Source organism: Cetorhinus maximus, chromosome 4 (assembly GCF_964194155.1).
Source record: "Cetorhinus maximus chromosome 4, sCetMax3.hap1.1, whole genome shotgun sequence".
In the NCBI taxonomy this organism is placed as follows: domain Eukaryota; kingdom Metazoa; phylum Chordata; class Chondrichthyes; order Lamniformes; family Cetorhinidae; genus Cetorhinus; species Cetorhinus maximus.
Window position 1 is genome coordinate 61,873,136 of NC_135882.1, and position 12,767 is coordinate 61,885,902.

At 46.7% G+C, this 12,767-nt stretch overlaps 1 protein-coding gene across 1 annotated transcript in view; it reads right to left on the reverse strand.

Moving 5' to 3' along the window:
• The window catches only part of LOC144679637 (uncharacterized), a 66,683-nt gene that overhangs the window by 10,534 nt on the left and 43,382 nt on the right, over nt 1-12,767 (reverse strand). The window contains exon 2 of the mRNA XM_078540218.1: nt 2,261-2,365. Within this exon, the coding sequence (XP_078396344.1) occupies nt 2,261-2,365 (105 nt within the window). The remainder of the gene's footprint in view (nt 1-2,260; nt 2,366-12,767) is intronic.

A 12,767-nucleotide genomic window follows, 5' to 3' on the forward strand; every position in this document is an offset into this window, starting at 1 on the left:
CCAAGCATCAAAATCACATTTTGAGCAGACCAGCATTAAATGCGTGGCTCTCATTGTATCACATCTCAGTTTATGTCTGTGGATTTCTCAATGGGGTCATGAGCCATCTCTTCAGTGGGTGTCCTTTGTCTCCAAGAAGCCAACCCTCCAATAGCTCTGGTGGACAGAAAATCCATGGCAGCTGGGATGTAAGGGTCATGACTACTCCTAGGATAGTGGGCACACACCTGCATGATCCTTTGGCGATGGTCCCACACAAGTTGGACATTGATGGAATGCAAACCTTAATGATTGACAAATATCCCCAGCTGACCCAATGGAGCTTTGATGGCCACATGCAATGTCATCACATCACACCTTTAATTTTGAAGGATCCAGAAATACAGGGGAAGCCTCTGGCTCTTTTAGCCTGACTAACATCATCGGTGATGAAAGAAATGAAGTCATTTGCTTGCTTAAACATTGCAGCCATGGCTATCTTTATACAATGGTGAAGCTTGAGGTATGCCCCAAAGGTCTCTGGCTGGTTCGTGGAATGACCCTAACACACAAAACTCAAGGCCAGAAACATCTTGAGAGTAACAGGCATAGGGTGGCCGCCAATGCAATTTGAACTTATCTCCCCAGCCAGCAATTCACAAAGGGAGGTCACTGTCTCCCAGGAGAGATGCAGTCTGCAAAGACACTGGCTCTCTGAGAGCTGAAGGTAATTCATCCTTTGCCTGTAGACTCTCAACACAGGATAGTGTCTTCTACCATGGACTGGCTGTTGTTGTCTATCTTGTTCTGGCCCTTGCATTGCAGCAGGTCCCTCACCAGCTTGGACAGCATGGTGCACCTGTCTCTGGACAGCTGGCCTGCTCTGTCTCTTTTCCACATTTTCTCCTCAATGGAGGAGCCTCCTCCAGAGTGCACAATCCCCATGGAGACAGCGATCTCTCGTGCTTCTGATGGGGTCCTTACTCTCCAGGATAGCCCTGTCTCCAGGCTCCCTTGCCTTTCAGTCTCTCCTTATTTGCAATGTCAGCCTATAAAAACTGAAGAAGTCTACTAACAGCCAAACACTGCCACCTTCAGCAGCAGACTCTGCTGCTACAAGCAGCCATGGTCCCACTTGCAGGCCTTGTCATCAGCCCTTGTGCTATCTCCTCATAACTGGCGGAAATCACTCCCAATGTTTTACCCATGTGACTATCGAAAAATGGAGGGGGCAATGTAAAATTGCAGTCAAGTGCCTCTTTAACAAGGTCAATTGTTTTTGGTAACTGGTTTTTTTTCAAAATGGCGGATGTGTTTCCAATTTTGGTGCCTGCTCGCCTTCCATATTATGGGAAATTGGCTGCATGATGACAGGTTGCCTACCCAATGTCATCACATCATATCTTACATAAGCGCGGGAGCCCGATTTTTGGCCATAAAATCCAGCCCAATATGACCTTTGGGACAAATTTCCAGAAAATCTTTAATTGCAGCCAAATTAACAAAATTAAGTTAGGACAGAAACTTGACCTCGTCATCAAATTAAATTTGATCGTTCATTGCAAACGATACAAACTTTATGATGGCCAAAATTCTGGTAAGGTGGCACAGCAGAAAAGGTACGGATCTCTTTTGATTTTTGGAAATTACCTCATGTCTGCTCTTTTGAGATTGCTTCTTCAGACAATTGATATTTATATTTACAGATTCGTCACTAGTTATTTGCATAAGAAAAGGCACTTTTCTGCGGACAGGTTGTTCACCTGATTCATGCACCCTGTCAGGAGGACCAATGGACAGCCTTTGGTGTGCCTCCTATCATTTGCCCTAGTGGCCTACCAGATGTTGTACCCCCTGTTAGCATAGCTCTCAGGGTCAGAGGAGCCACAAGCATTCCCATCACATCAGACTGCAGTTGTCTAGCTAATTAATATAGAACCATTGCAATTTACTCCAAGGCCCTCTAGATTCTTTAAAATGTTCTACTTCAGCTAACTAGTTCAATTGCTGATTCAGGTTTATTATTTTACCTAACTCAGTAAATTAATTTTTACTTGCCTAGCTCAGGTGAAATATGTACCAAATGAACTTTGCTGAGCGAGCCAGCTGTTGACATCAGAATATTTCAGTCAGTGTTGGATTGATAACTAATGCAGCCAAAGCAAAGCCTAAGGTTGCAATGCATTGAAAAGATCACTTGAAATGGTCATGCTACCTAGGTATAACCAGGCTAAAAACTTCTGATTATTTCAGTTAAGTGCACATCTGCTTCAATACTCACTATTTACTTCCCTGTTACCATGCCGGTGTTTACGGATACTCCGTGTAGTGACACCGTCAGAACAAAACATGACCAGGAACACGAGGAGCATGGATCTGCAAAAACCTGGTAAGAAACAAAATGACGTAAAAGAAGGTAAAGATGAAAATTATAAGAATTTACTGTTATCAATTCCTAATGACCATCAAGAATTGTCCGTTTAAAAATGAAAGTGTAATGTGCCCTGGTTATTTGTAATATGTAATAATGTAATTATTTGGACACAAACGTTCATTATTGAGGATATATGAAGCAATTTAACAAAACAATCTGCTATAGATGGTACTTGTGCAAATATTTCCACTTAATCTGTTGATTGCTGTTGTATGAAAAATACTCTCCTCCATGTATAGAATTTCCATCCTCCATTCATATGATTTCTGTTTTATTGAAAATGCCTGTTACATTTTTGGCACTCTTTGGCAGTGTGATACCTCCAGTATCTCTGGGCTAGGTTTAAGGATATTGGCTTGCCAAATAATTTATGGCAATCCCACAACAAACTCCACACTTACCGTGTGTGGCATAATTTATCTCCCGTGTTAATTCTGGATTAAAAGTCCTGGAGGCAGAGAAAATGTGGCTTTGTAAGCAGATTTGAGTGACAACAAAATAAATCATTTACCCTAATTATAAGTTCATGACAGTGCCAATTAAAACTTCACTATGAAAGAATCCCTCTATAATTGAACCAATCTAAATTATTTTCAAAAACATGGATGGAGAAATATTAACAACTGAATATTAAGCGCAAATTGTTTGAAACACAATTGTTTCAATCATCAATAAAGACATCTCTGATCACCTTCTTGTATGACTTTCCTCTCACATTCCCCTTTACGTCACCAGCCCTACCCCTTCTCTGCCCCTGGAAAAAAAACTATCCTCCAATTCACTTACAGCTGCACTTTCAAAATCCCAACCATCTATCCTTTAGTCCTCCATTCACCACAACATTTCTGCAGGTATTGATTCGCTCAACCGTACCCTCAGCTTCAGCTTTGAAGCCATTGTCCACACGAAAGCCATTACTCCCTCCCATCCTGGCCATTCTCCTGGTACGGCCCTTATCTCTGCTACCTTAAGTCCAAAGGATGCAGACTTGACCAGATATGGCAGATAACTGGTTTAACTACTCATCTCTAGATGTGGCTGAAGGACTATAGGATCCTGCTCTCACTTTCTAAAACTGCTCTATGTTCCAGAATCTTCCTGGAAGGCAAAGATAACCCTTGGCTTTTTTTCTGCACTGCCAAATGACCTTTTTACACCCCTTTGCCCTGTCTCCTCCATCATTGTCTCCAACAATAAGTGTAAGGAGCTAATGGACTTCTTTGTCATTAAGATTGAGACCATCCAATCAACTGCCTCTGTTGCTTTCCTTCAACTAGTCTACTGAGCCAAACATCCTCTGTAGTTCTTCCCTGCCCCAGCCCTGAACTTTCATCTTTCTCTAATTTCTCTCTTAATTTGCCTCATGTCCTTTCCGTACTCAGCTTGTCCAGGAGACCCACTTCTTGCTCCCTTGACCTTCCAATTATGAAAGTGCTGATCACCCAACTTCCCTTCCTGGTCCCCATGTTATTTAATATTATTAATGGTTTCCTCCCTTCAGGTGCTGTCCCTCTCTCCTTTAAACATACCACCAGAAACCCTCGCCTCAAAAGATCAACACTTGACCTCACCATCCTTGCAAACTACCATCCCATCACCAACTTCCCACTCCTCTCCAAGCTCTTGAATGTGTTATTGCCTCCAAAATCCACGCCCATCTTAGAAAGTTGACAGCACAGAAAGAGGCCACTTGGCCCATTGTGTCTGCGCCGATTTGAAGATTCCAGAGACCCTTGTTTGAATCCCTCCATTTGGGTTTCCACCCCTGCCCACAGCATCAAAATGGCTCTTAGCTAAGTCACAAATGACATCCTCTGTGATTGTGGCAAAGGCAAATTTTCTCTCCTCATCCTACTTGACCCATTTTCAGCTTTTGGTATGGTTGACAACACCATCTTCCTCCAATGCCTCTCCACTGTTATCCAGCTGCATGGGACTGCACTTGCCATTCTTCTCTATCCAATAATATCCAGACTATCACTTGTAATGGATTCTCTTCCCACTCTGGCATCTTTACCTCTGGTGGACTCCAAGGATCTATCCTTGATCCAGCACCCATTTCTCACTGACATGTTTCCCCTTAGCAACATCATCTAAAAACACATCAGTTTCCTCTTTTATGACGATGACATCCAGCTCTAACTAACCACCACCTCTCTTGAGTCTTCCAGTGTCCCTGAATTATTAGATTGCTTGTCCAACATCCAGAACTGGATGAAGAGACATTTTCTCCAATTAAATATTGGTAGGACCAAAGTCATTGGGTGTAACTTTCCACTCCTGCATGCAGTGGGTTTCGTCGAAAATTTGGAGAAAGGCCAAAAATCAATTTCCGCTGGTGGGGAGTTTGGAATTTCCCACCCACCTATTTCATGGCGGGCTGAGTATCCCACTGATCAGTGTCGGAAATGCCATTTGCATGCATTACCATCTCATGAATGCTCATTAAATATGTTACACACCGGAATCATGTTCTGCCTTCCAATCTTGTGTCTCACCAGTGGGAATTCAGACCGGTCTAAAACACGTTTGAAAATGAGTGGCGTGCATTGGTCCGCCCTCTCTTTGCTCATGGCTTTGAGGTGAGTGCAACATTCAAAGCCGACCTGCAACAGCGCTGCTCCGTTTTTTAGTGGTGGCTGTGGAATGCCACACTGGTGGAGGTGTAGGGTTGGCCTGCTCATGGTGGGTGCCTCTGTACTCCAGGAGGACACCACTGTGCAGTGGCTCTCAGGCAGGACTGCACCCTCAAACAGAGTCAGGCATTGCAACTGGGGTGGGGGCAGGGAGGGGGTGGGGAAGGATAAGGGAGAGGCAAGGGTTGGAAGGGGGGTGGGACGGGGAATGATGGCAGGCAGAGGGGAGACCAAGGATGGGGAAGCTGGAGCTTGACATGGAAGACCAGAACGCAGACACACAAGGGAGCAGATGGGAGTTAAACTGTCTGAATGTGAGGGGATGTACGTAGACTCCGGAACAGGAAGCGGGGGTTTGTGTTAGCGTGGCACAAGAGGGATGGGTTGCACAGTGATTCATGGAGGATGGGGGCGGTTTGTGGGGTGGGGGGAAAGGGAGACTGTGTTGTGATCAGTCATGAGGGAATGGGGGAGTCCACTGAAAGACAGTCAAATTTCCTGATCTGGAGCCAGCAAGTCAGAGTAGAGATTAAAGGTAGTCCTGAGGCTTTGCGGACCATGCTACAGGTCTATACATGGCTCACACGTTGCACTCCTGCTCCAAGGAGAGGCAAGGCTTGTGTGCTCAATTAGGATAAGGCTCGGCTTAGTGTGCGGGGTGTGTTCATAGTCAGTGGCAATGGGCTTGTTTGGCTCGGTACTGGGCTACAGATGGGATGGTCATGGTTAGGGGAGGTATCTGCAACCTATAAATGGGGAAGGGGTAATAGAGTGGGTTGGGGGTACTTGAAACTTTCCTGGGTGCGCTCTTCTCTGTAGGTGACCATGCACACAGCCTCAAGATGGGGAGGGGTGAGTCCACGTGAGGCATCATCATCCATCAACAGTGATGGATTCAGGGCTGGAACGTTCACTACAATGACAATGGGATCCAGGGTTACTGGGGGAGGCTGGAGAACAATCGGTGGGAGATCTACCTGTACATCATGAGGTTCCAGGAAGGTTGGAGGAATCCAAACACTGACATGGGGAGGGTCAAAGCTGGTCTCAAAATAAAAATGGAGAACCACCATCTTGAATCCATGAAGCAATCATGCAGTTTGAAATCAAAACTGGAAAATAATCTGCATGGGAGGGGTTAGAGACAGTGTGGGACGAGTCCATGGCTGGACTAAGGGGCCCTTTCAGGGGGCACCCTCAAACTTCTTAGCAGTCACAGCATTGAAATGGAGTCAGAACTGACTCATTAGGTAACGGCGGAGCGGGTGAATTTGATCCCAACCCGCCATGTGATTCTGACAGCTATTCGCCTATGCATAATTAATTAGCTTCCGAGTGTGAAATCGGGCACAAACTGCCTCCACTCCGACCAGCGGGATACGTGCCTTTAGTTTCAAAAATGGAAAATTCCACCCATTGCCTTTAGTCCCCGCTACAAACTCCATTCCCTATCCACTGACTCCATCCCCCTCCCTGCAACTGCCTGAGGTTTAACCAGTCTGTTCACAGCCTTGCTGTCATATTTGACCCTGAGATGTGTTTTCGACCACACATTCATGCCATAACTAAGATCATCTATTTCCACCTCTGTAACATCACTTGATTCCACACCTGACAAAGCTTATCTGCTGCAGGTACCTTCAACCTGCCTTTGTTACCTCTAGACCTAACACACACTCCTGGCTGGCCTCCCACATTCTACCATCCATAAACTCAAGGTCATCCAAAATGTTGCTTTTTGTGTCCTTACTTACAGCGAGTTCCGTTCACTATCATCTCTGTGTCCGCTGCCCTACCTTGGTACCCAGTCAAGCAATGTCTCAGTTTTAAAATTCTTATCAAATGCCTCCATGGCCTTGCCCCTCCCTATCTTTGTAATCATCTCCAGCCCTACAACCCTCCAAGATAGCCACACTTAACTAATTCCAGCCCGTTGATTATCCACAATTTTAGTGGTCACATTTGACGGCCGTGCCTTCAGGTGCCTATTCCTAAACTATAGCATTCCATCTATAAATCTCTCCATCTCTCTTTCTGCCTTTAAGACGCTCCTTAAAACTTACCTCTTTGACCAAGCTGCTCCAATATTGTCTTATGTTTCAGATTTTCTTTATAATGCTCCTGTGAAGCACCTTGGAATGGTACTTTAATACATTGTTGTTATTATTGATGAAAGTACAGGCTGATTTGACCGTAAGTAGTATACCAAAAATTCTCCACACTCACACAGAATGACACTTTCAAGAATGACCTTCTATAAGAAAGTAAATTCACTTCCTGTAGCTTTGATATTCACATTCAAGTAATCACCATACATACACAATGTAAGTTTACTTGTATTCCATATCTTAAGTATGGTCTTAAGTGACGTCTCAGTATGATACAACATTCATATGAGTGAGATCTCACAAAATTTATGTTATGAGTTTGAGTGTTATAGTGTAGTTTCTTCTATTCCTAAAAACGCTAAGATGTTCAAGTATAGCTTATTTGAAGAAAAACCCGAAAAACCTCAGTAATGCAAGAACTTGTCCATTTCTCAGTTTAGAAAAGAAAACAAAGAGCTAAAATATCATTGTATTGCTCTGTGAATCAACATTCACATCGGTCCACTCCTGGTTGGAGCCCCCTCAGTTGCCTTAGTCCTATTGTGATAACCTTTGACCCAGAAGCATACATAGAAACATAGAAATTAGGAGCAGGAGTAGGCCATTTGGCCCTTCGAGCCTGCTCCGCCATTCATTATGATCATCCAACTCAATAGCCTGCTCCCGCTTTCTCCCCATACCCTTTGATCCCTTTTGCCCCAAGAGCTATATCTAACTCCTTCTTGAAAACATACAATGTTTTGGCCTCAACTACTTTCTGTGGTAACGAATTCCATAGGCTCACCACTCTCTGGGTGAAGAAATGTCTTCTCATCTCAGTCCTAAACGGTCTACCCCATATCCTCAGACTGTGACCCCTGGTTCTGGACTCCACCACCATCGGGAACATCCTTCCTGCATCTACCCTGTCTAGTCCTGTTGGAATTTTATAGGTTTCTATGAGATACCCCCTCATTCTTCTGAACTCCAGCGAATATAATCCTAACCGACTCAATCTCTCCTCATACGTCAGTCCTGCCAACCCAGGAATCAGTCGGGTAAATCTTCACTGCACTCCCTCTATAGCAAGTACATCCTTCCTCAGATAAGGAGACCAAAACTCCACACAGTATTCCAGGTGTGGTCTCACCAAGGCCCTGTACAATTGCAGCAAGACATCCCTGCTCCTGTACTTGAATCGTCTGGCTATGAAGGCCAACATACCATTTGCTTTCTTTACCACCTATACAGTAAGGAAAATTTGTAATTTCTTTAAAATGTCGATGGAATCTGTAATTGGTTTTAAGAATGTGTGAGTTTGTTTCAATTCTAAAGGGATCAATTGTAACTTGTTTGAACAATGAAAAATACCAATCTGTGACCAGGCGACCCTTGACTTAGGGGAGAATTTTCTCGCTGTCGGGCAGGCTGGTCGGGACCGGGCGTGGGCAGGCGGGTGTGGAGCCAATCGCCACCCGTGATCGGTTGCGTGCCACCATTTTATGTGGGCGGGCCAATTAAGGCCCACCCTGCATGACGCGCACCCAGTAGTGCGTAAAATGACGCACGGTGACGTAAGGCGTGCGTCCCGACGTCGCTGCGTGTCATTCAGATCTTCCGTTCACCGGGTGTGTGTCCGCTGAACTGTTAAATTAATAAACAAATTAAACTAATTCTCAACACTGCTCGTCCAACCTTAAGGTTGGCGGGCAGGCGAAGAGCCCAGGCGGCCTTCGTGTTTTTCATGAAACCTCATCCACGGGCGGGCTCTCCAGACCCTGACCCCGGAGGACCAGCAATCTCCCCAAGCACCTGCACCACACCTGCTCTCTGAACCAGGCACCAGCGCAGATATCAGCACCTCGGTGGGCATTAGTTTGGCTGCCAGTATCTCAGTGCACATTGGTGAGGGCACTCACACTTGTTTGAGGAGCAGGCAGAGGCAGAGAGTGCCCAGGGCACTGGCAGTTGGAGGACTGCTGGGGATCAGGACGATGCTGAGTTGAAGGCTGATGATGAGCCCCTGGAGTCGTCCATTAGGCAGCAACTGCTGGATATCCAGCAGGGTGTGCAGGAGGATCTGGCGGAGATCCAAGAGGGTATGCGTGCCATGGTCTCCGTTTTGGAGGAGTCCCTGTGGAGCATGGGCACTGCGTTGGCCCTCATGGCCGAGCGCAATGCCTCCTCCATGGAGAGAGTGGCGGCTCTCATGGAGAGGCTCTTCCAGGAGCTGAATCAGGGGTTCCTGGGGCTGTGCTCGGACCTGCAAGACCTCACACAGGCACTGACCTCAACTGGTCAGTGTCCGTGTGTGAGATGGATGGGGCACCTAGTGTCCCAGCTAGATGCCCATCCATCAATGGTGAGCAGGGAGGTTCAGAGTGACCTCATGTTGGAGCACGAGCTGCCTGTCGTCTCTGCGGGCTCCTCACCAGGCGCTCTGGATGATGGTAGCAGCTCCTCCGCCTCTCTGCCAGTGACCGTGGCATCTGATAAGGCTGCGGCAACTGAGGGCACTGGCCGCTCCCTCCCAGACGGGGCCAGCATGGGCTTCACTGGCCAGAGGATGACTGGCAATGTCATCAAAGCCAACAGGACAGCAGAGTCAGTAGGCTGTCTCCAATGCCGGTGCCAGTGAGGGGGGAGAACATAGACATAGCACCCATAAATGTAATCTTAAAGCACCTTAAGCACAAGGGGGACTGGTCACTGGTGATCTTTTGTTCCCCCATTTTGTCTTTTTTTTTAATGGTGTGACTATCAACACTTGGGTTTTTTCTGTTCAAGACTATGTGAGTTCCAACATAAAATTACATTTGCTTTTGTGTTATTGGCCTAAGTATGCTTCATTTATTTTGTAGGTGCAAGGTAGGCCGGTATGTAACGCTGGATGTGGGTGGCTCGAAACTTTATTGCACAGGCACTGAGTGTATCTTGGGGACCAAGGAAAAAGTCATTTCTGTGATCCACGATGGAGGCGGCAGCCTTGGCCTGAGGTGGTAGTTCTTATTTGGCAGCCCAGCTGAGGTAGCATTGGATCAAGGCATCCCTGGTGTCCCAGCCTCCCTGGAGGTTACCGAGGTCTGGCTCCACACCCTCGGCGTTCTCCTCACCAAGTTTCTCTTCTGGCTCACTACTGAATGAATCCTCTGTGGCCAGTGCAGCTGCGTCAAGATCCTCTTCCTCCAGTGGGACCCGCTTGCCAGTGCCAGATTGTGGAAAGCGCAGCATGCAACCGCTATCAGTGACACCCGCTCTGGGGGGATCTTGTAGTGCTCCCCCGAACAGTCCAGGCATCGGAAGAGCATCTTGAGAAGACCTATAGTTTTCTCTGCCATCTCCCTTGTAGATCCATGTCTCCTGTTGTACTGCTGCTCCGCTTCTGTTCATGGGTGGTGGAGAGGTGTCATGAGCCACCTTTTCATGGGATAGCCCTTGTCACCCAGAAGTCATCCATCTAGTCAGGCTGGAGCACTGAAGAGCCTCTACACCAGGGAGTGTCTGAGGATGTAGGCGCCATGGGAGCTGCCAGGGTACCTTGCACAGACTTGAAAAATCAGCATCCTGTGATCACACACTATCTGCACGTTCATGGAGTGGAAGCCCTTCCTGTTGACAAAGGCACCGGACTCATCTGCTGGCGTCTTGATGGCCACATGTGTGCAGTCTATAGCACCCTGGACGTGGGGGAAGCCAGCAATCGCCGCAAAGCCTCTGGCTCACTGTGTCTGGCTGGCCTCGTCCGTATGAAAATGAAGGAAAGTCGATACCTGCCTGAACAGAGCTTCTGTCACCAGCTTGACACAACTGTGGACAGCTGATTGGGAGACTGCACACAGATCCCCCACTGACCCCTGGAAAGAGCCGGAGGCATAGAAGTTGAGGGCCACTGTGACATTCAGAGTCACTGGCATGGGGTACCCACCCACACAGTCGGAGCTGATCTGAGGCATGATCATCTGACAAATGGAGGTCACTGTCTCCCTTGGGAGACGGAGCCTCGTTCGGCATTGCACCTCAGACATATTGAGGTAGCTGCATCGCCACCTGTAAACCCTAGCAGCAGGATAGTGGCAACCTCTGTGGCCCCTTCTGCCTTGGACTTCCTGCTGACCCTGTGCTACTTGTGCCTGCACCTTTCCTCCCACAGGTCCTTCCTCTGGAAGCTGGATTGGGACTCCTGGCCTCCTCTCCCTTCTGCCCATCTTTTCCTCCTCTGAGGAGGTGCCTCCAGCAGAGACCACAGTTCCCATTACCAGGGTAACGAAAGGCTGTCTGATACTTGGAAGGTTCCACACACTCCGAATCCTCAGGGGGCCTGGAAGACACCAATGAGTTCAGAAATGAAGCCTGGAAATGCTAAGAATGACGCCCCAATCAGAGAGTAAGCTGCCAGGTACCAATAAGCCACCAGCAGCAAGTTATCTCCAAACTCCTCACTATTCACATTGAAAATGGTGCTGACCCTTCTTATCCTGCCCATGGATGAGGTTTTGCAAATTGTGGCCTGCCCACCTGCCCGTTTTGCCCATGCGAGGAGTGAAAACTCGCACGGGCAATGTTAAATCGTCACCAATTGGGTTGTCAAAGGCCTTAACTGGCCTGTTAACTAATGGCGGGCGTGGCTCCGACACCCATACGCGTTTGCCGAGCAAAATATCGCGCGAGTCCGCGATGAAGTTGGGATGCTCGCCCGACGTCATCACGCGTCATTTTATGCTTGAGCTGGTCAGCCCGTCCGCTCAGCGAAAAATTCTGCCTGTTGTGACTCAAAGCATGATGCAGCTTGATGGACAAGCTGTCGCCATTTTGAATGATTGGTAGCAAGCTCCTCCTGCTCATTAGTGTCAATGCTGCCAGGCTTCAAGGAGAATGTCACTGTCTTTGAAGAGTTTTTGTTGTCCTTCTCAGGAACACTGGCCATTTGAGAGTTCAGAAAACAGACCTGGCAGGGAGATGGTTTTCAGCCAACCTCAGGTGATTTTGCAGCAGTTTTTGCCTGAATTCTTGTGAAGCTGGCTTCAAGAAGGAAATGCTATATAAAAGCAAGTTGTTAAAATTGTTAACTGAGCATTAATTTCAATTGTGTTTTTGGGACCGTGCTGGGTATTAATTGATGGTCAAATCTGGACATACAGCAGTCACTGTATTTCAATGAAATTCATGCATTTATAATCATTTTGAGATGTTTCTGTGATACATCGCAAACTGATTGTTACCTTTTTGTGTCCTTTACTACTGATTATTTCAATCTCCTATTTTAAATCACACTCATCAGCAATGTTCCCTGTAAAATTTAATTGTGTGCAGCCAGCTTTTTTTAATATGTCGTACCTTGGAATTGTTTTGCACGGCTGCACAGTATTTAACTTTGATCAAGACCTGCACAGTACCTTCTGTACTGTGAGGAGCATTGCTCATGAGCAAATCCTGATTTCCATGTCAGCAATAATATTTGTCCTTGCCTTGAGATCTTGGTAAACTTTGGAAATGTGTGCAAGAGGCGAAGAGATAAACCAGTTTGGTAATTGCTTTTAGCAATATGACTTGTCCTATGTCTCCACAGGCTCTCTCACCAGTCTTTGAAAGTAGTACAGGATATAAAAATATCAATTAAATGAATTTCCCAAG